Source organism: Sphaeramia orbicularis, chromosome 16 (genome assembly GCF_902148855.1).
Source record: "Sphaeramia orbicularis chromosome 16, fSphaOr1.1, whole genome shotgun sequence".
NCBI lineage: Eukaryota > Metazoa > Chordata > Actinopteri > Kurtiformes > Apogonidae > Sphaeramia > Sphaeramia orbicularis.
In genome coordinates this window covers 4,301,737-4,325,346 of record NC_043972.1, presented here as the reverse complement: position 1 = coordinate 4,325,346, position 23,610 = coordinate 4,301,737, and the positions used below count along the sequence as shown (strand labels likewise).

The 23,610-nt window shown below is 38.2% G+C and overlaps 1 protein-coding gene across 1 annotated transcript in view; it reads right to left on the bottom strand.

Annotated features, from left to right (window-relative positions):
• LOC115436337 (TGF-beta receptor type-2-like) overlaps positions 1-23,610 on the bottom strand; it is an 89,494-nt gene that overhangs the window by 34,774 nt on the left and 31,110 nt on the right. Inside the window, exons 4-7 of the mRNA XM_030159184.1 lie at positions 5,750-6,045; positions 4,298-4,546; positions 4,089-4,202; positions 1,947-2,084 (exon numbers count right to left, since the gene is read on the bottom strand). Of these exons, the coding sequence (XP_030015044.1) occupies positions 1,947-2,084; positions 4,089-4,202; positions 4,298-4,546; positions 5,750-6,045 (797 nt within the window). The remainder of the gene's footprint in view (positions 1-1,946; positions 2,085-4,088; positions 4,203-4,297; positions 4,547-5,749; positions 6,046-23,610) is intronic.

Sequence of the window (23,610 nt, the reverse complement as noted above, 5' to 3'; positions counted from 1 at the left end):
GCACACCTGTGCAAAAATCATGCTGTCTAATCAGCATCTTGATCTGCCACACCTGTGAGGTGGATGGATTATCTCAGCAAAGAAGAAGTGTTCACTAACACAAATTTAGACAGATTTGTGAACAATATTTGACAGAAATAAACCTTGTGTGTACACAGAAAAAGTTTTAGATCTTTGAGTTCAGCTCATGAAAAATGGGAGCAAAAACAAAAGTGGTGCATTTATATTTTTGTTCAGTGTATTTTCATGGATTAGGAAGTCTAACAAGGTAAACAAGAGATGAGAAACAAATTGGATGATAGCTAATTGTTTTTGGTGTATTTTACAGCTGATTTAAGACATAGCTCAAAGCCAATCAGTTAACATAAAGATGGTCACAGAAAGCTAACACAAGAGGAAGGTTAAATATTCTATTTACACAAATCAGATGCTGAACTGAATATACTGAATGAAATGAGTGCATTCATCTCCTTGAAGTATGATACTTTATCTAATGTTATTATTTAACTTATTGACATATGATACAGTATGTGACGCAACACTAGAGGTTATGGCATTCTCCGATAGCTGAAAGTGTAATCCATTGATAGTTTTATTTGAGACAGCATTGGTGCAATAGTTTGTATATTTTATAATGTGCTTAATTTTTGTATCTCCTTTTTATTCTTTTTTATCCTTTTTATTCTATTTATTCTGTATGTTGTGTGCTTGTGGTTTATGGGCCTGTGTCTGCAATAAAGTTTATTATTGTGCTAAATATGACCTAATTGTCACTCGTCTAACTGTGTAAATGCTAGGTTTAGCGTTGCGTGATTTGATGGTGACAGCTTCGTGACATTTGACTAAACACAGAGAGTTGAACAAATTAGGTTTTTAAACCAAAGTGAAAGCGGTTTTGTAACCTACGAGCAGAAAACAGTTGATCAAATGTCAAACTGTAGCACAGACCTGACAACCAGCTGTTGCACGATTAATGTTTTGCATCAATCCGTTTTAATTTGCATCACGGTGCCTTGTTCTGCATTCCATCAGCATTTTCCACGCGGTTACGGCTTATGTCAGAATTAGGAAAGTGGGAAACAAAAACATTCCTCGTAGCACTACTTGAACCGCTGCTTTAATAACTCTCAAAGAACTCTTAAGTCATGTCTTTAGCGTCGCTTTACTTTAAACCTATCAAAACACCTATGTGGTTGGGTTAAGGGAGTTGATATAATATCGGTTGCATCATAGGAAACCAAAGTGATAATTGCGACCGAGCAGCTGGGAATTTCCAGCCACGGTGTAAATTAGAAGAACTGAATGCATAAAATTATTCATTATCATATAAAAACAGTGCATTCTGCAATAAAAATACAGCAGCAGATGATATGAGGAGGATGGAATGTGTTATTTACTGTCGTCTTTCATCTGTCCAGGTACAGAAGACGTAGTAGTAATAGCAGTAGTGGGAATTATTCACCAAAACACAAACACTGATGGACAGATAGGCAGAGACAGCATCAGTCCGCCCCGAGGATCGTACATGTCACAACAAAGCCTTCGCCTTCCCTCTATCCTCGACTCCACGTCTGTCTCCGTCAGATTTCTTGTGTCAGCAAACAAGGTGTGTCCCATCAAAACACACTCGCAACACAGAGTCTTTGACAGAGGGAAGCAAAATAAACACAGCCAGCTCATATCACACCGAAAACCAAACCAAAGCCTTTAATGCAGGGCTGTGATCGCAAACTGTCAGTTACCATAACAGCAGCTTTTCATCCAAAACCCACACCTTGTAGCAACATACAAAACACACACTAGTGTTTGGGTTTGGAATCTGCTTTTAGCTAAAACTAACAGGACAGATCTTCATGAGTACCTTAGTAGGATTAGTGCATGATGTTACAACAAACAAAGTGATGGATTAAGACTTGGAATAAGAAAGTCCAGGTACGTCCACTCACCTGTCCACTGTTGGCGAGGTCGTCCACAGACAGACTGCTGTCCAATCGGAGACCCAGACCGAAGTCACACAGGCAGCACGTCAGGTCGTTTCGGACCAGGATGTTGGAGCTTTTCAGGTCTCTGTGGACTATGGGCACCTTCAAGAAACAAAAATAAAACACTGCTGTTCAGGGTTCTCACTAGGATTGTTTCACAGTGTAGGGGCACCATGTATGCGGTGTGTGCCACGTACATGGCGCAAGTTTAGTAGGGGGGTCCGGGGGCATCCTCCCCCAGAAAATTTTGAAATTTATAACTCTCTGAAACACTATTTCCTGCATTTTGAGGGGCAAATTTTGAGGAATGAAGCAAAGTTTTCGTCTTTGTTACAACGATTAAAAGCAAAAACTGTTTTTTTCAAATTTGTGAATGGTAATTATTGATGGGAATTACTCCATATGGGATAGTCGGAGCAGCACTCACACTACACACACGCACAGGCTAAATTTTAGATATAATTTTCTACAGGTAATCAGTCCATTTAAATAAGATAAATTGACTGAAGTCTCATTGTCAGCCAATGAGCATAAGGCAAGTGATGTTGGCGGGCGGGTGTCAGACAATACCAAGGCACACAAAGGGGTGTGGCTTCTATTGTTCTCATTTCCTGTCTACAGCACTTTGCGCCAAGATACAGGAATAGATTTTTTCAAATTCAAATCTCGTTATCATTACGCTGGATGATCTCACACACACACACACACACACACAAAAACATCGCTACACTGGTTGAAAGACAGTGTCGCAGGTCAAATCTCAGCGTCGGGGTCCCCCAGGGACAGCGTCAGGGGCCCTGACGTTCAACCATGCTGGCGAGAACCCTGCTGTTCATTTTACATTATATTGCCGACTGTTGTGCCCCTGCTCCTCCGGGCCCACCCTTAGGTCTTCAGGCCAGAGCCCCTTGAAGGTCCCAAAGACTCATTTTAAAACCTGGGGACAGCTGTCCTTTCAGGCTGTAGCCCCCAGACTCTGGAATGACCTGCCCCTGTCCCTGCGTGTGGTCAACTCCGTGGACTCTTTTAAAAAGCAGCTCAAGACGTTTTTATTTAGGAAAGCTTTTGGTTGATGGATTTATCCTTTTTATCTATTTTATGAAATTATTCTTATGTTGTTTTATTGCACCCATTTTATGTACAGCACTTTGTGATTTTTATTTGTGAAAAGTACTATATAAATAAACTTTACTTACTTTACAGTAAAAAGACAATGAAAGGGTTAAAAGCAAGAATTAGGAAAAAACAAAACACGAAAAGCAATTAACGTTATGAATTTATAACAATTATTGCTAACAGCTGGGACCTCGACTCAAAAATCAAACCAATGTGGAAGCATATTAAAGTTGTAATACCACTGAACGCCACTAGATGCTGCTTCAAAAATTATATATGATATTTTTTCCATGACTCATTCTAGTCTCATTCATTTTATTTGGACCTTCTGATGAATGATCTGATGGTCTTTAATTTTTCCACAGATCCAAATCTCAGGTCGAATAGAAGCTGTATAATAAATCACTCACCTGCTGAGTCAGGTTTTAGAGATCCAGTTTATTTAGTAAAACACATTTTTTTCCTTTCAGAAAGCTCCACTGTAGTTGTGATGAACAGCTTCCACTTAGCATTGGGCTAATGGTTAGCATTTAGTATTAGCTCACCAGTGACCCCTCATGCTCTCATATTTCCACCCCTTTTGTCCAAATTTAATCCCTTCTGTCTCCAAAAAGCTAATTATGTGTTTGTAAAGCCCAGATTGTGGTTAAAACAATGAATCAGGTCTGAAAAGCTAGTGTCCACACTTACTGATAAGATGAAAAAAAGCTAGACGTTATCATTTACAAAGTAATGTAATCTAATGTGAAGGTTTAACTAACACCTGCATGAAACAATATTGTGATTTGTCAAACTATATCTTCAAAATAGATATTTTATCTGTTCAAGATAAAAGTATAGAGTGAAATATATAAGTATGAAGTAGGGAAAAATCATGTTGTGAATTGAGTGTTATTTAGTATTTTGGCTCCCACGTAAAAAGCTTGTGAAACATACATATCTAATAGTTAAAAATACTCCAAGGCTTCTCTGAGGTTGAAGTGGCCCTACCTTAGGGCGTCCACAGGGCAGGTGGTCACTGTGGAGGTGGGCGACACCACGAGCCAATGAGCTGCCCAGCACCCGTAACTCATCCCAGCTGATCATGTGACGGGTCAGGTGCTCCTGGTGGACATGGATGAACGGGTTTGACAGTGTGTGAGTTTAGAGGAACCGTACAGGGATTTGTCCAGACCTCCTCAGTGCTGCCATGGACTCACCTGGAGGTTTCCCCTGGGATGGAAGGCGGTGATGAGCCAGTACTGTCGCTCCACCTTCCTCTCCTCCGCCGTCAGGAAGTGGAGGATGTTCTCATGTCGGAGGTCTGTGTCGGAGAAGATGTCCTTCTCGTTCTTCCAGGAAGCGTACTCCTCGTAGGGGAAGATCTTCACAGCCACCGTCTCAAACTGATCCGAGGTGGTCTGCTTCAGCTTGGCCTTGTAGACCTGAGCAAAGCGGCCTTTACCAACCTAGGACAGGACCAAGAGTTTGGATTAAAAAAGAATAAAAAAACGTTCTTCAGGTTTGCTTTAGATCTGATATTTTGATATTTCCAACCACGCACTATGGTCGTAAAATAATCTTCAAAAACTGTAAAATTACATACATTCATTTCTGTTAATGATTTTAAAAGTATCATGGAGAATACAGTGAAGGAGGAATGTCACTGTTTTTCCTGATACCATTATGGCTGAATAGTTGTTATTGTGTTTTATTGTTAATTGTGTATCATGTATGTCAGAGGCAATTTCTCACAGACTGCAAGGGAAGCCCGGCTTCCACTAAAATTATGAATATTAAATGGTTAAATCTGTTTGGTTGTGTTGACATTTCATTGACTCCAAATCTGTTACAACACGTTCATCTCAAAGACAAGTTCGTTCAGAATCAGCTTTATCACAAATCAACAGACTGGATGTTGTTCACTTCTCCTCCATTCCTGTATCTCTGTTTTCTCATTCCATCTCTGCTCAGTGCACTTGTCCGTAGACGCTAAGAGTCCATGCACTTCAATGGGACTGAGTGGAACAGTTTTTTTTCATTGCCTCAAAACTGGACGGTAATTGAATAAATGCCATGATGTCGTCCTGTCCCTGGACACTCAGCGTCTCTGGGGGTGAATGGAGCTGTGGGTGGAGCTTGGCCGGGCTAGACGCCAGGCTTCCACGTGCTGATTGGAGGATCAGTTGAAAGGCTGAATCCCGTTTGACTGACAGCTATTTTCAGATCTACTCCTTCACTTGACAGAGTTCAGTTTAATACTGTTGTGCATTCTGCTGTGAAATCAGAGAAACCACTACGAAATTACTCGTTCATTTGTTGCACTGTAAATAAAACACACTCATTGTACTTCCTTGTTTCAATTTAACATAATTTCAATGTTTTCTTGTTTACTTGGTACGATAAGGTCACTGAGCATTTTCTTAAAAAGGAACGGAGGGCCAAATTTATCTTTAAATAACCTGACTTTTTTTTTTATGTTAGCCGACAATGAGCTTCCCCTGTCTGAAAGACGAGCAGCCGCCACTGATGTGTGTGTTTTATATTGTCTGGACTTTGTATGGCTGCTACCTTGGCCAGGCCTTATTTGCAAAAGAGATTCCTAATCTCAATGGGACTTCCTGGTTAAATAAAGTTAAAATAAATAAATAAATTCTTCGAGGTGTGTTTACCAGCAGATCCAGGTCTATGGGCAGCGGCTCCGTGTTGTGGTTCAGGTTGTTGGCGTGGGTGGAGCTACTGTCTGAACCGTTATCCATCATGATGGCGCAGCTTTCACTGCAGTCCAGCCCTCCATTTTTAGGCTTGCGTTTCTTGATGCTGCTCTCCCATTCCTGGTTGAGCATGCGTTGGCGAGAGACTCTGTACCAGTAGAACATGCCCACAATCACAATCCCCACCAGCAGGAGGGGCAGGAGGCTCACCAGGATCACCGACAGGAACTGACGATCTGGAGTCGGATCCGCAACTGGAGGACACAAGAGTAGACGAATAAAGATGTCATTAAGGATGCTGGTTACACATCAGTGAAAGTAAGACCAAACAGTGGACAGGAGGACTCTAGTGGTGGAAACTCTTCCTGTCTACTACTGGTTGAACAGGTTCCCAGTAGCTCCAGCCTCTTCCGTCTGGTTGTATTTCACTGGTAAAGACGACACTAGGGCTATTTGCAACATTTGCAGAGCTTCCATTACGACACCTCCAACGTGCACAAACATTTAACAGCATCCAATTAAACTGCATGCAATGTAATGTCTCTGATTGGCTGCTTAGTGAAGGGGGCGGTGACTCTGGAGGCGGAACCTACCAAGGTTATAATAGTTTTGGATTTTTCATTATAGTTTAGTTTTATTTAGTTTTGACTTTTTTTTCTCTAATTCAGTTCGGTTTAATTAGTTTTTAGAGCACGTTTACTAGTTTTTATTAGTTTTTGTTATTTTCTAAATGCTTAGTTTTAGTTTTGTTTTAGTTTTTTCATATCTTTTATCTTCTTCTCTGTCGTCGTATTCAAATAAATCCCAGACAGGACTCTGATGCTTTTTCCCACCTTTAGTCTCCATGTTTCCAGGTAGAGTGGGGACCAGAAGACAACTGGAAACCACAAGTGACGAGAAGTGACGGACTGTTAAATATCATATGGTGCCAGCAGCTTAAGTTGCTTGAGGGAAATAAATCGATTTCATATCAATCCGACACTGACAAAGACAAAAACTAAGGAAATTTCATCCATATTTTTTTATATGTTTTAGTTAGTTTTGTAAGCACACAATACAGTTTCAGTTAGTTATCGTTTTTTCCTTTTACCTATAGTTTTTATTTATTTCAGTTAACAAAAATGTTTTTACAATTCTAGTTCTCATCATTTCGTTAGTTTTCGTTAACGATAATAACCTTGGAGCCTACAGCAAGGTGTCCTCTATTGCAGCTGCTAACGTTGAACTCCTCCGATTCTATCAGTGCTGTTAATGTTAGCGCCATTTTATTGTGTCAACCTGCTGTTCTATTGTTTATGAATAATCTCCATGTCGTAGAATTACATTTAGAAGACGATGAGGGTCAAAGGCTGCAGCAGGTAGATCTAACAGTCCTTTAACTACACCTTTATACCCCCTTAAATCGAATACAAAATGTCAAAGAATATTTGACATTAAAAAGTTAATTCAAACAAAGCCATTTGTACAATAGTTTATTCCCTAATTCAGGGTTTCTCGACCTTTTGTTTTGAGCCAAGCCCCACTAAAGGCATCATGAACCTACTGGCACCCCCCATGGCAGAAAAAAAATTTGTTGGGGGGGGAGGGTGTACAGGGTGGGGAAGCAAAATTTACAATGAACATTTAGTTGTTTTTTCTCAGCAGGCACTATGTCAATTGTTTTGAAACCAAACATATATTGATGTCATAATCATACCTAACACTATTATCCATACCTTTTCACAAACTTTTGCCCATATGAGTAATCAGGAAAGCAAACGTCAAAGAGTGTGTGATTTGCTGAATGCACTCGTCACACCAAAGGAGATTGCAAAAATACTTGGAGTGTCCATAAAGACTGTTTATAATGGAAAGAAGAGAATGACTATGAGCAAAACTATTACGAAAAAGTCTGGAAGATACTATTAAAGAAGAATGGGAGAAGTTGTCACCCCAATATTTGAGGAACACCTGCACAAGTTTCAGGAAGCGTGTGAAGGCAGTTATTGAGAAAGAAGGAGGACACATAGAATAAAAACATTTTCTATTATGGAAATTTTCTTGTGGCAAATCAATTCTCATGACTTTCAATAAACTAGTTGGTCATACACTGTCTTTCAATCCCTGCCTCAAAATATTGTAAATTTTGCTTCCCCACCCTGTATGTGGAGGACGCAGTAGGTTATATAGCTCTAGATAAAGCTGTAAGAAACTGACACTGAAAGTGAGCTCCCCTCACATTATCAAATTTTTGACGGGGGGCAGGGGGATGCCGGATGATATGCCACCCCCCCACCCTCGCCGCTCACAGATCTCAATATGTAATTCTACAAGTAACCTGAATGTGGAGGACGTGTAGATAAAGTTGTGAGAGAGTCAAAATGAGCTCCCTTCACCTTATCATTGACTATCTGCTGCCCCCTGAAAACAAATTTGCGAACTGGGGGGAGCGGAAGTATCTGCCAAGTGATTTATAATGTACAACAGTAGTCACTAATGCACCTGCATGCACGTCACTTGTGACCGCCCCCCCATGTGGTCACACCCCCCTGGTTGACAACCAATGCCCTAATCCAATGACAATGAACATGGAATCGATTTGTTAAGTGGAGTCACTAAATTCTGATCATTTTCCATCCCTAGTGAGGCGTTGGGGTGAGGTTATGTTAGTCATTTCTGAACTAACATGGTGTAGGTTGGACTTTAACCACAGGCCAAACAAAAAAAAAGCTGTTTCCTTTCAGATGAAGTCTAATACTGACCTGACCTATGAAAAGGATGGTTGTAAAAGGTTATACCAAGACTTTCAAAAACCAGCTTCAACATCAGAGCTTATGTTGAAGCTGCTAGAGGGTAAAACACTGATAGTACTGTTTAAATTGTAGTCTGCTACTAGCATATTATAAAATTCCCCCATTTACGAGGAAAAACTACTTGTGGGTTCTCTGTGACATTAAGACAGCCTTTGAACTGAATCATAAAAGTCTGTTTCGTAATTCAGGGAGTGTTGATTGTGGTGAATGCTGCAAACATGAGACATGATTATTTGCTGTCATGCCATTCTTTCAGCGAGCTGTGTTTAAACTCTGGCATGTGTAGGGTTTTCCCTGCTGATCCGATACCAAGGTGGGCTGAGGCTGTGGTTTTTGTAACCGCCGACATGAGGGGTAGAAGTGGAGGTTATTTTGGGAATGTTAGTAGAGAGTTAATGCAGAGAGAGAATCTGAAGGAAGTGGATCTGTGTGAAGCAGCTGCAGAAAGTGCTCACAGAAGATAGAAGACAGAAGGTGAGCTTTGCAGTTGGTCTAAATATTCAACTAGTTTGCTGTCTGACTGTAGGATGTATGTTTTCACATGAACAGTTTTGTTTAGGTTCTTTTTTCTTATTGAATTAAAATGTTTTATAGTGCAACGTACATCTACTTAGTTACCTAGCTTCATGCTGCTTTAATTGAGTGAAAGTAAAGTGATGTTTGTGCTGAGATAAAAACTAGAGGGTGAAGTGAGTCACTCTGTTTCCTGTGGTGACTAAAACTAACACCACAAGGCCTATGACCGAAGAATCAGAATGTAATCAAATCAACAACTTTTAGAATCTGTAAAAATGACTCAGTGATAAAAGTTAGAGGCTTTGTTGTTGTTTTCACCTCTGGACACGTCTCTAAATGAAAAGAATGGAGTTTGATGTTGAAATGTCAGTGTTTCTTCTACACGGGTGACTTTGATTCTGAGGCTTATGATGGTATAAAGTTATTATGGGATGTTATTATTTCTAATAAATCATTGTTAATCCATGGTTCAGACTAAACTGTGATAGTTCAGACCTTGTTTGTTAGATTCCAAACAGATCCTTAGTTCAGCTATTGACAACACAAACTGTACAGAAAACAGAGGTGATGAGTGGTTTTTGTGGCTGTTTTCTGTCTAAAATCAGCAGATGCAGCACATGAAGATCATAGGTCACAGTGTAAATTTGGCCAACAAAAAAAAAGTTTTAAAAAAGAAGAAGAAAACTTGATGATACCATAATACAGATGTGTGAATAATGAACTTTATACTTTATTCTGTGACTGATACAGTCTGTGAACACATAGTGTTGATTTGTTGGTGCTTTTAGTAAAGCTAAGTGTGTTCTGGTACCTGAATTCCCCCTATTGGTGAGTTTGGAAAACCAGTTCTACACAGACCCACTTTAAATCAACATTTTTGATTTTTGCTGACCATATAGGTATCAAAGCTCTCTGACCCTTCTGGATCCTATACATTAAACTGAAGTCTTCTATCACTGCCATAAGAGGCAAAAGTTGAATCCACTTTTACTGCTTTTTATAGGAGCATAAAATACTGTCTGGGTTTCATTTTGCCTTATTAGATCCAACTCACATAAAAAAAAAAAAAAAAAAACTCTGCGTACATACCCCTCCTCTTCAGACAGAAGCAGCAGCCCACCACTTCTACATAAGAGGATGGCAGTGGTGTAAAGGCAGGTCTTTGCACAAACACAGTGTAATTTCTGTGTATCAGATGATGCATGCAGCAACACACTGCAATTTCCTCCCACTAGTGTACAGCAACAGTCCAACACAAGCAAATCCACTACAGGAAAGTCATTCTTAAAGTGTGTGCTATGAAAACAACACGCTGTTCTCTGCTCTGCGGAGCACTGTAAATCTAGTCCTTCCCTCATAACAATGAGGTTTAAAAATGATATATAACACATGGTCTGTATCCTAGGGTTTGTGATCTCAGTAGGGAGTTGACTGTGTATTCAGTGGAAAGGCCTGGAGTGGACATTGCCAAGAGTGCGAGCAGGCTTTACTGCCTCATGACCTATAGCATTAACTACCTCCTCTGACTCTGACTGCCAGCCTGGACAGAATGGCAGCCAACCCTCAGAGCTCCAACGGCGGGAAGAAAACAGTTGAAAGCCTGTCTGCTTCGCCTCGGCCTAGCCCGGTCTGCTCCGACTGGGCACCTTTTCAAAGAGTGTCTCAGTCGGGATCTCAGGGGAGCATTACCCTCCTGAAGCCGCCACATTGACAGTCTGAGGGAGCTCGGACCAAGGACCAACCAGCCCACGTCTCACCACCCCTGCATCTATTTGCATTAGATTTTCACATACATAACACACACACAGTGGATCCACAGAGACGCACAAATGGAAAAAATCTGTACCAACTTTGTTTTATAGAGGTTTTATAGTCATTTCTGCCACTAGGGGTCTTTCAAACAAACAGAAAACTACAAGTAGAGCATTGAAGTCTTGCCCCATGGGACCGTCCTTCAGACGAACTAGAAGCACTCAGAGAGCGCAGACCTCCGCCAAGGCAGATCAGTGGCCCGGATTTGGATGAAAATTTCAGGAAATGTTGATACTGGCACAAGGAACAAATGATTAAACTTTGGTGGTGATCGGGGGTGGGGGGTGGGGGGGGCACTGATCTGCCTTGGAAGAGGTCTGTGCTGTCTTTTCTAGAAAAGCACTTGTAGAGCGCAGACCTTTGCCAAGGCAGATCAGTGGCACCCCCACCCCCGATAACCACCAAAATTGAATCATTTGTTCCTTGTACCAGTATCAACATTTCCTGAAATTTTCATCCAAATCCGTCCATAACTTTTTGAGTTATCTTGCACACAGACAGACACACAGACAGACAAACAAACCAGCATTAACGAAAACATAACCTCCTTGGCGGAGGTAAATATACATTACAGCCAATGGAGATCCCATTTGAATGACACTCATTATATATATGATGTAAAGATCATTTTACACATCAAGAATATAATGGAATTGTTGTTTTCACCACTATTTCCAAGGAAAATCTGACATGATTCAGGCCCAAATCATGTTCACTTCTGAAATAATGCATTTAAGTTTTATTCACATTACATTCCCTGATGCATACAGGGGTTGGACAAAATAATGGAAACACCTTCACGTCAAGATGATAATGCCCCAATCCATACAGCTAGAATTGTTAAAGAATGGCATGAGGAACATTCTAATGAAGTTGAGCATCTCGTATGGCCGGCACAGTCCCCAGACCTCAACATTATTGAGCATTTATGGTCAGTTTTAGAGATTCAAGTAAGACGTCGATTTCCACCGCCATCGTCTCTAAAAGAGTTGGAGGGTATTCTAACTGAAGAATGGCTTAAAATTCCTTTGGAAACAATTCACAAGTTGTATGAATCAATACCTCGGAGAATTGAGGCTGTAATTGCCGCAAAAGGCGGACCTACACCAGATTAAATTATATTTTGTTGATTTTTTAAGGTGTTTCCATTATTTTGTCCAACCCCTGTATGTATGTTATTCATGTTATGTCATTTCATTCTCATGAAAAAACTGTAACTGATGTTCATGGGAACCAAATGGATCAGCCTGTTAAAATTGAATCTGACCATTTTTGGAAGCTAAAGAGCCTTGTATGTGTACACAGACTAGCCAAAAAATTGGATTTAACGCAGAAAACAGTCCACATCCTTCCATTGTATAACTACTGTAGTCATTAATACATTTCAGTTCTTTAACCCATGATGCAGTGAGTAGGTTCTCATTTCTTAAACAGGCATCAGTTTGATAAGAAGCATAAAGACTGAACTGTTTTTCAATGGAAGAAGATCCTGTGGTCTGATGAGTCCAAATTCCAAGTTTTTTTTTTTTTTTTTTTGGTGTTTTCTTGTCATGGCTCTCCTAATTTTAGTATATTCTTAATAACTGTTATTCTATGAACGTTTATTATAAACACTTTTTGTTTTATAACCCTTTGCACTATTTCTAATTTTCCCTTGTCAGCTCCAATTGGAAACACTAGTCGCTTTTCCATTGGACACCTGCGCAAAACTTTACCGTTATTTACTGAACGTTGAAGAAACAGAGATGCATAATGTGGGTTTTTCCATTAAATCACAAATGCAATGATTTTTTTTATTTATTATCACGAGACGACATGAGACATCATTCCATAAACATGGCGACAAATGGAAATATGGTGTTGATTTACTGATATATTCATTATTATTATATATTACCCCTCTATCTCGTACTAAATTCTAAAATAATTGGGTTTGCTGGTGCGTCCACACATACTGCGGCATGTTTCTTTTAAAACTCTTCTTCTCTCGTAACGTCCATCAACGTTTTTTTTTTAAATTCACCTGACTCTAATTGAGGAAAAAGGTCTTTCCATTGCAGTTTTGCGTGATGTACCATTTGCGCTACGCCCGAAAAACCATCTCTTGCCAGCGCAAAAACTTTTAATCAAAAAACAAGAGTTTGGGCGAAATTGTCGTTTTCCTATTTGGGGAATTTTTATGCGCAAGTTATATTCACGCAATTTGAGCGCCAATGGAAAAGTGACTACTGATATAATTTAAACTAGCACGTTGAACCCTGGGGATCCACGGGTTCTAGACGTGGTAGTTTTTATGCTTTTGTGTATTCATGCATGCTATACCACATTTGTCCAGCAGTCACCGCCAAAGCATTCTGGCCATAGCAACATGATTGTAAGGCTATTGTACACCAAAATTACAAATATCTCCCAAAATATTGGTCGTATCAACTTGCCATTTTCACTAATCTATTTCTTGACTACAAATACAAAAATATGCCAAACTGCAGCAGTCAGCTCTTTCTGGATTTTTTGTGATTCCCCAGACACACACACACACATGCACACAGAGGCCACTTGGCTTTTATAATATAGATGCAAAATCAACAGAATATATAACAGAGGCCTAGTTATTTTTAAAGTAGATGTATTACACTGGGTAACAAAAAAATGTTTTTTGCAAGTTGTCTAGGTTTTTTTCAACTGAATTCGGACCATTTTGCACCGCTAAATCCAAAAATGACATCTGTTTTTCTCAATCAGGTCAGGTTTTTTTTGCTAATTTGATTTTGAAAAATTTGATCTTCTCACAAAATATAATAATTAATACCAAAATAAGATTGGTAAGCACACTATGAAACTTGTGACTTGATTCCTGTTAGGTACAATGGTGTATTCAGCGCAGATGTAGCAGAATACGTCAGGCTTATTTTTGCAAGATCTTCTAGTCGAAGCCATTTCATTCACCTGTAATATTAAAAAAACATTAATCATAAATTGGCAAAAGTAAAATCTTCAGAACTCGTTTATTGCAAGAAATATGAAAGAATTTTGTATCATATGATGTGAAAATGCCCATAAATGTAAGCAAAAATGTTCAAAAGCCAATATGTAGCATAGTTCAGAAAGTTGACCTGACTGAGCAAAATGAATGTGATTTTTGGATTCAGCACACCAAAATTATCCTAAATCAGCTCAAAAAACTTAAACACTAAATTTGTTGTTGACCAGTGTTATATATCATTCCACATACTGATGCAGCGATTTAGTTGGAATAACACCACAGAGCAGGAAAGACGACTATTATGTGAGATACACATCTTAGACATGACGCCCACATTCCTACACGTGAATATTTAATGTGACATAATAGTTGTTGCTGCTTTAAATAGCTGGGGCTAAAGCTACAGCTATCATATGATAAAACAGCCTCTTTAAGTGTGATTGTACGTCTGATGTATATTCCTGAAACAACGTATTCTTGGCTTGCATATTCATCATGCACTGTGGTGAGGTGTGATCATGCGAGGTAATAATATCGCACAGTGGAGTGAATAATGTCTTCATTTTGTGGTTGGGTGTGTGTGATTTTTTTAAGGAGTAAATGTTTCTGAAATTGCTTCGGGCAACGCCGTGGATGCAATCAATCAAAAACACTGAACACAAACGCACAGAGAGAGTTTTACATCCGAGACAACCTGAAAAGTCTGGTTCTGAGGAGGAGGAGGCGGCCGACAGACACTCAGACACCGCTTCTCAGATTCCATGTGTCTCTACAAGTGCGTATGATTTAAAGGTTTTAAGATTGCTCGGAGGTTTTTGAGGTTTCGGCTTTATTTCCTCGCTGTCTTTCGGCCGTGATTAAAGTGTGCGTTTCAGCGTGTGTGTGCTCGAGGTAGAAACATGGCCAATCAGACGGTGCCAAGACAAACTGGTAATAGGACTCGTGTTGCCTTTTCCAATCAGGATGCCAGAGCGTTCTCATGCAGAGTTCAATGAGCTTCGACACATCATTCGAACTATTAGAGGGATCCTCGCCTCCGGCTTGCAATTACGCACGTCATCGGTGTGTACATACGGTTTATGTGTGTACTCCAGGATATGAGCGCTGGGATTTTAACTCTCGCCACCGCTAAATCTCTGACTCACCCTCTTATTGCTCGAACCACTTGCTAATTACTTGGATCCTCACTGTGTTTTGTAAATAATGAAGTTCGGTTGGATATTTAAGAGGAACTCTCTTCCTCGGAAAATGACAGAGCCAGACATGATTTCATGTTCGAAACAGGTGACGGGTGGATAGATGGAAGCCATTATAAACACTCAGGAGGGAGAGACGCGCTTCCAGCAGGCTTTTTCTATGCCAGTTCATCCTCGGTGCCAGAAAAGGGGTTTCTAATGAGGCTTTAAATAACACTATTTCATATTGAATCCATCAAACATTTCCACTCAAATCCAGAAGATCTTTTCTGATTTGAACGGTTTGTCAATCTGGTTTACGTTGTGGAAAAGTAATAAATCAATCCCCATATAGCTGATTCGTATACGGTATATACTGAATTTAATGTGCTTCGGTGCTCTAAGTTTTCCTTACGTGTTTTTCGACTCACTGAACGTTTCTTCTGCTGTACACCTGGCTTTGACTCACTCCAAGAACGATATGGAGAAGATAACAGCATGATGTCATGTCTAGTGGTTGATGGCTTTATGATAACGTCCAGAAATAGCAGGTTCTTGCTGATAAGAAGTTTTATATTAGCTCCACTGACCTTAAGACCAGTGGTGGGATGTAACAAAGTTAAGGTACTTTGTTACTGTACTTTAGCAAATGTTTTATGTATCTGTACTTTATTTAAAGAGGTCATATTTTGCTAAACCCACTTTTATTAGTCTTTGGTACATTTATTTGTGTCAAATAAATTAATTTATTTCTCTCAAATTTAATTTTATCTTCTCTCAAATTTCATTTCATTTCTTGATGTATAATCAGATCTTAATGAATTTTAATATTGTATTTTTTCAATCATTGTGAAGCACTTTGGGCTACAATTTCTGTATGAAAGGTGCTATACAAATAAAGTTTATTATTATTATTATTATTTATTTGTGGATTTGGGGAATCTAATAGTTCATAAAGTTGGAATTTGAACCCTCCAATCAATGTTGTAGAAGATGACGGTGTTTCCATGGTAACTACGCAGCCTCTGAACGTCCAAATGGGTCGTATGTGATGACCATGAAAAGATGACAAACTGTATTTTACACCAATTATTTACATGTTTTGATAGGATTTGTGGATCAGAAGTTATTAAACATTTTAGATCAGTAAATGCTCTTGGTTGCCAGTTGCTGTTTGGGTCTTTATGAGTTAAATAGATTTTTCCAGGGATAATTTTACTTTTACTTAAGAATTTTTTTTCCCCCTCTGCATCTGTACTTTTATTTAGCAAAAAAAAGGGAGTACTTCATCCAACACTGGCCTTGAGACATATTTTTATTTATTTACTTATTTTGCAGCCAGTCGTGGATAAAAATAGCTGTTATTGTTATTTATTACTGCTATATTAAATGGAATTTTTGTATTTCTTCATGAACATACATTGTTTCGGTTGTCATGGTAGTTTTTAGTGTATAGAATATATAAGAAGGCAGAAATGGAAAAATTCACTACTAAAGAGGTAGATCTGGATAGATTTGGTGAATTTTATTTCCATTAAGTCATTTTTATTCAACCCTAAACATTTTACTTTTGTGCTGAAAATGTCTGTGATTGTGATATTTCACTTATGATACTATTGTAATTTTCCTTTCTTCACTCATTCAGTCATTTACAATGTTCTTCAGAAAATTACGTTTGAATTAAAATGCCAATTAGGTCTCTGAGCATATGGGATGTGCAAATGGGGTAGTAACTCAAATGTTGGCTGTAACATAATATGTTTGCTTTGTGTTTTGTACAACTGGTACGTTTACATTGTTAAACATGTCGGGTGAGAATACATGAGCGAGACTGTAATACGTAAACAGAGAAGTTAGAACAAGTCTTTGGATGATTTCAACACAGCAAAAGCTTACACGAACCATCAAAACAATAACTGGATGCGACTTTTACATGTAAATACATTAATACATCATGTCATTGTTATGCTAATACATCCACATTTATGATTTTATGGCCCTTAATTAGCATCAAATTTTCAAGATTAGCATCAAAATGAATTACTGTCAAAATAAATCTGGACACAAATGAAATAAAACTATGCAACGAAAACAAATCTAAGTTGTTTATGCATGTTATTTATAAAGTTAAGCCGTTGGACGTCTGTATCCCATAATTCATAGTGTGTCTCACAAACATTTCCAAGTAAAACTCTATGCATAGTGTTGTATTGTCTTTTTATCTATAACTACATTAACATTTACTGAATAAACTAAACAAATGCAAACTTATCTTAAGACGAAACAACAGATTTAAGTGATGTTGTTGCCATGCAGCCTCCTAAAGGCCAAAAATACAATACTTCAGCTTTAATTGTATGTCAATAACAAAAATGTACATTCCATGAGGTTATATGTATATTATGTATGTTATGCTCATTTTGAGGCAGTCTTACCTCAGAAAAACAGTTACCACCTTTCCAGGATTGTTTTTCCTTCTTGAATGTGTATAAATAACCCGTCTGTATCTGGGCTGGTATCATTGTGGTGAAGCCTGAAGGAGTCCAGTAACACCGACTTCAAGTGAACATCACGCTCTGTATTTACTTGTTATGGTAACAGCGCTGCCTTTACAACCCAGACTGCTTCATAAACATGGCTCATATCTCTGCAGCTCTCCTTCTCTTCTTTCCATCACCTCTCTCCAACATCTCTCATCTACTTCATCGTCTCATCTCGGTGTCCGTCTGTCCTGGTCTCCGGCCTTTTTAAACTCATCATATTAGCACAAAGGCCTATAGTTGTTATAATCATTTTACATTAATAACACTGGTCAACAACAAATTTATTGTTTCAGTTTTTTGAGCTGATTTAGGATAATTTTGGTGTGCTGAATCCAAAAATCACATTTATTTTGCTCAATCAGGTCAACTTTCTCAACTATGCTACATATTGGCTTTTGAACATTTTTGCTTACATTTATGGGCATTTTCACATCATATGATACAAAATTCTTTCATATTTCTTGCAATAAACGAGTTCTGAAGATTTTACTTTTGCCAATTTATGATTAATGTTTTTTTTAATATTACAGGTGAATGAAACGGCTTCGACTAGAAGATCTTGCAAAAATAAGCCTGACGTATTCTGCTACATCTGCGCTGAATACACCATTGTACCTAACAGGAATCAAGTCACAAGTTTCATAAAGTGTGCTTACCAATCTTATTTTGGTATTAAACTTGGTGACCAAGATAAAGTTTACAAAAATGTAATCAATTTTGTGAGAAGATCAAATTTTTCAAAATCAAATTAGCAAAAAAAACTGACCTGATTGAGAAAAACAGATGTCATTTTTGGATTTAGCGGTGCAAAATGGTCCTAATTCCGTTGAAAAAACCTAGACAACTTGCAAAAAATATTGTTTTTGTAACCCAGTGTAATATTTCAATTTTTAAGAATGTTTGTGCTGTCAACTATGAAATTTCCCCATGGTGGGATCAATAAAGTCTTATCTTATCTTACATAATTCTCATCCTGTATTTCTTTTTCTTTCTAAACCGTCTCACTGTGAAAGACACAGCCTCGTATGTGTCGCGCCAGTTGTTTCTAATTACGATGCCGTAAAGATGATTTGGCCGCCTTTCAGCCAGTGTCAGTTACACATGTGTTTCGAAGCTTGTGAACTAATTTCAGCAGGAGGGGAGGCATTGATAGTAAATGCTGCCTTGTCACTGTAACACGCTATTTGCTTTAGTGCCGTGTTTACTACTGCGATCGCATCGAGTCACGCCATGTGAGGAACGACAAGAAGGTAGAGCTAATTCACAGATGTCGACTCATCTCCTACGAGTCATTATTTTGGCATGTCTCGCCATGAATTGATGAATGAGCTCTTCTTTCCTGACATGTGGGATGAAAACGACAAAAGATAAAAATAAAAATTGAATCAACTGACTTCTCCATGCGTCTGTCAAAGAGGAAGAGGAGCAATAAAGGGGGAAAAAAAGTGTCTCTATGCATGCTCCAAGATCGTCTTTTTGTCCTTATTTTTACTGTTCCTCCTTAACTGTGGAATCTTGGCTTGTACTCAGTCACATCATTCAGTCCCACAGCAGACAGCTTTAAGGACAAATGACTCAAGCAGGCCAGCTCTAATGTACCTCAAAAAGAAAAAACAAAAGGGAAAAATGAAGCAGATTAACCCATAAAGACCCAAACAGCCATCATTTACCAAAACCACTGACTTATGTAAATGTTTAATACCTGTTGATCCATTAATCCAATCAATAACATGTAAATAATTGGTGTAAAATGCAGTTTGTCCTCTTCTACAGCACTGATTCACCCATGGAGTTTGATAAATGACAGTGGATGAAGACACTTGGTTTATGTTCAATTAATGATAGATTTTCTTGAAAAAGTCACACTTTCTTCATTTTTCTCCATTTCTGATATTATGACAATCAACTTTAATGTGAGCTTTTATAAACATCTACATGATCAATAAATAAAATTTGGTAAAATACCTGATTTTCACTGAAAAAAAATTAAAATAAAGAGGATAATATTGCAATAAATGGTGGTAAATCACTTAAGAAAGGTTAAATAAAGAGAAAAATGAATTTAGGAACTGCCACAAAAGCAGCTCTGGGTTTTTATGGGTTAATACCTGTTGATCCACAAATCTTATCAATACATGTAAAAAAAATAGTGTAAAATGCAGTTTGTCATCTTTTCATGGTTATCAGATATGACCCATTTGGACGTTCAGAGACTCCGTGGGGAACGTGGAAACACTGTCATCTTCCACAACATAGATTCACTAGTAAAACCCATGGAGTTGGATCACTGACAGTGGATGGAGACACTGGTTTTATGTTCAGTTAATGATAGATTTGACTGAAAAAGTCACTTTTTCTTCAGTTTTGTATGTTTTCACATCATAGTAGCATAAATAATATAATAACCTTACATAAATATGGGAAAATATCTGATATTCACTGAAAAAAACACCAACTACAGAGGATAATGTCATAATAAATGGTGATGAGTCACTTAAGGGGTCATATTTTGCTAAACCCACTTTTATTAGTCTTTGTTTCATTTATTTGTGTATTTGGACCTTAATGGTTCCAAAAGTTTGAATTTGAACCCTCCAGGTGCTGCAAAGTTGTCTTTATATTCATTTGGTCAAAAATCAAGTGGATTTCTACAACCTGTTTTAATTCCTGCTTAATTTGCTGTGTTTATAACTTATTATGTCACGACATTTGCACATATAAGGTCAAGATTTCCAACAAGCATTTCTCCAAGCATGACATAATTGTTTATCAGCAGCAGCAGCGGTTGTAGTAAAGATTGAAAATATGTCCAGACTTCGAGCCGATTACCTAAAATGTTCAGTTGTTGGCTGAACGGGACAGAGCAGCACAGCCAACAACCTGGAGGGGGTGGGGTGTGAAGTGGCTCATGTGCATTTAAAGGGCCAGCGCTCAAAATGACCTTTCTGGTGTCATTACTCAGAAATAGGGTTGAAGATGGACCTGTGGAGTTGAGTCAATGAAGAATTAAGACCCAAGCAGAGCATTTACAGTTTATGTAGACCACAGGGAAATGTTTTAAATGCATAATTCCATTAACAAAAGCAAAATATCAATCCTTTAAGAAAAGTTTAATATAGAGAAAAACATCTTTTGGAACTGCCACAAAAGTAGCACTGGGTCTTAATGGGTTAACCCTTTAGCCCCTGACGTGTCTGTGGTGAGCGTTCTGAATATATGATTTATTTTAAATATTCATAAAAATTCAACTATTTATGCGATAGGAAAAAAATCCAAATGTGCTGACAGGATAGAGTAGACCTTACACATCTGAGCATGCTCAGTGCACCCCCTGCTGCCCGGGTAATGGGGGGTAAAACACAGAGCAGTGCGTAAGACTGGCTCGCTATAAACATAGAAGGTTTGGTCATATGTATGTATTTTTTACATAATTTTTACCTCCACCAAGGAATAGCGGAGGTTATGTTTTCATCGGCGTTTGTTTGTTTGTTTGTTTGTCTGTTAGCAAGATAACTCAAAAAGTTATGGAAGGATTTTGATGAAATTTTCAGGAAATGTTGATACTGGCACAAGGAACAAATGATTACATTTTTGTGGTGATCGGGGCGATGGGGGGGTGCAACGACAACTGATCTGCCTTGGCGGAGATCTGCGCCCTCCGAGTGCTTTTCTAGTCTTTGTCATTTTTCTGTTTTTACTGTTGTTTGCAGTGTTGTGGTGATTTTCCTTTCTTTCTTTACTGTGTTTTTACTGGGTTTTGAGCATGTAACCGCTTTTTGGAGTTCAACCAGGTGCTAAAAAGCAGCTGGACTGAATTAGAAAAAAAATTGCCCCAAAACAAAAACTACTGGGCCCAAATTCAAATACTTGTCGTTCAGTGTGTTCCAGTTCACACTTCATGTTCAGCATCCTAAATCTCTTATTAATGTACATTCTGAGCGCCTTATTTAGTAAAAACCTGTCAAACTACAATTCCTCTCTTTGTCTTTTTCAATTATTCCACCCTGTTTTGACCCTAAAACACACAGTAAAGCACAGTGGCAGTTCCCAAATTATTTTTTCTCTCTATTTAATCTTTACTTGAGTGATTTGTCATCATTTATTATGATATTATCCTCTGTATTTAGTATTTTTCCAGTGTACATTATGTATTTGCCTAAATTTAATTTCCTATGCTCATGAAACCTCAAAGGTTATCACTTTCAAACAGAGAAAACTGCTGAAAAAGCCACTTTTTCTTCAAATATATCAATACCTGAACATAAAAACCTTTCTTAACTGATTTATCACCCATTTTCAAAATAATATTATCCTCCAAATTTTGCATTTCTGGGTGTAAATCATGTATATTCCTACATTTAAATCACAGATCAGATGTAGATGTTCATGAAAACTCAGACTAAATTCATACTTAATTATATCAAAACCGAAAAAAATAAGAAAAAGTGACTTTTTCAGCAATGATATTGCTTATTGAATGTAAAACCAAGTGTGTCCATCCACTGTCTTTGATCCAACTCTATGGGTTTTACTGGTGAATCAATGTTGTAGAAGATGGTGGTGTTTCCCATGGTAACTACTGAGCCTCTGAACGTCCAAATGGGTCATATCTGATGACCATGAAAAGATGAATAACTGTATTTTACACTAATTATTTATATGTATTGATAGAATAAGTGGATCAACAGGTATTAAACACTTTAAATCAGTAGATGGTTTTTGTCACTAGTGGATGTTTGGGTCTTTATGGGTTAAAATGATGTCAGTGCATGGTCATATTTCCTGTTCTCTGTGACTGCCGTCTATTTGGAATATATTTAGTCATTTACTTGTGGTTCTGTGGTATCATGCATGAAGAGTTCAGCAGTGCGACATCTTTTTAATAGCTATATCTCTGAAACTGTACACTCTCTGCTCTGTCCTCTAATAAACAGAAGCGTCTCCTGATGTTATTTCACCTCAGTACAACACAGTAAACATCCCTGTCCCTGTCCATCAAAACTAACAAGTTCACCGTGTTCACTCCCTGTTAGCAACTTTTACAACGCACATTTGAACGCATCAACACAATCGCGCTCATGAGAAGTGTGACGCTCAAGCAATAAACCACATTCACAAACACTATCACCGGCACGTCATCAGAATGTAATGCCGGGGAAGAACAATGCGAGGCATTTGTGGAGGAAAATGTGGTGGCAGTTGTCCAATAAACAAACATGGACTTCCTGCTGCATGTGTCTTCAATGGGAGGAAGGAACCACAGCCCTTATCCTCAGGGCTTTGGATGTGTGTGTATGTGTGTTTCAGTGAGAAATAGACTGACAGATGTAAAGATAAATGATGATTCAAGCTTGTATTTGCATGTTTGATAGAGATAATTCACACATCCAAATCCAATCTGTATAATACCTGCTCAATGAGAAGTAAAAGTCCAAAAATTGAACCATACTAAAGTAAAAAAAAAAACAAAAGTCACATTATTAGCAAAATATATTTAGTAGTGTGTAAAAATTGAGGCACTCAGAGTAGGGCTGAAATTAAAAAGCCTTTATTTAAGCATGGCCAAACAAATAAAAACTGAGTTGTGGCCAATGGGCCTTCATCGGGGGAGGTCACATGACTGGACGGACCTTAACCCTTTCATGGATACTGGTCACTACAGTGGACAGCTATTCTACAGCTGTTCTCTTGTATATTCATGGATTTTGTTGTTTTTTGTGTTTTTTTATTTTATTTTATTTTATTTTTTTACACATATCTTTATTAAAGTTTTAAGACACTACATATCTTTTCTGACATGAACTGGTAACCTTGTGTAGATCTCCCTTGAGCATAAACCCCCAGAATCACAAGCCCCCCCCCCAGTTTTCACTCAATTTATTAGTAAATACATGTTTCTTTGCTTCAAAAATTAAACACATGGTGTCCAGCTGATTATTATTATTATTATATTTTATTGTGTTACTTTTTTTTATTTTTTAACGGTTTTTTTTTTTTT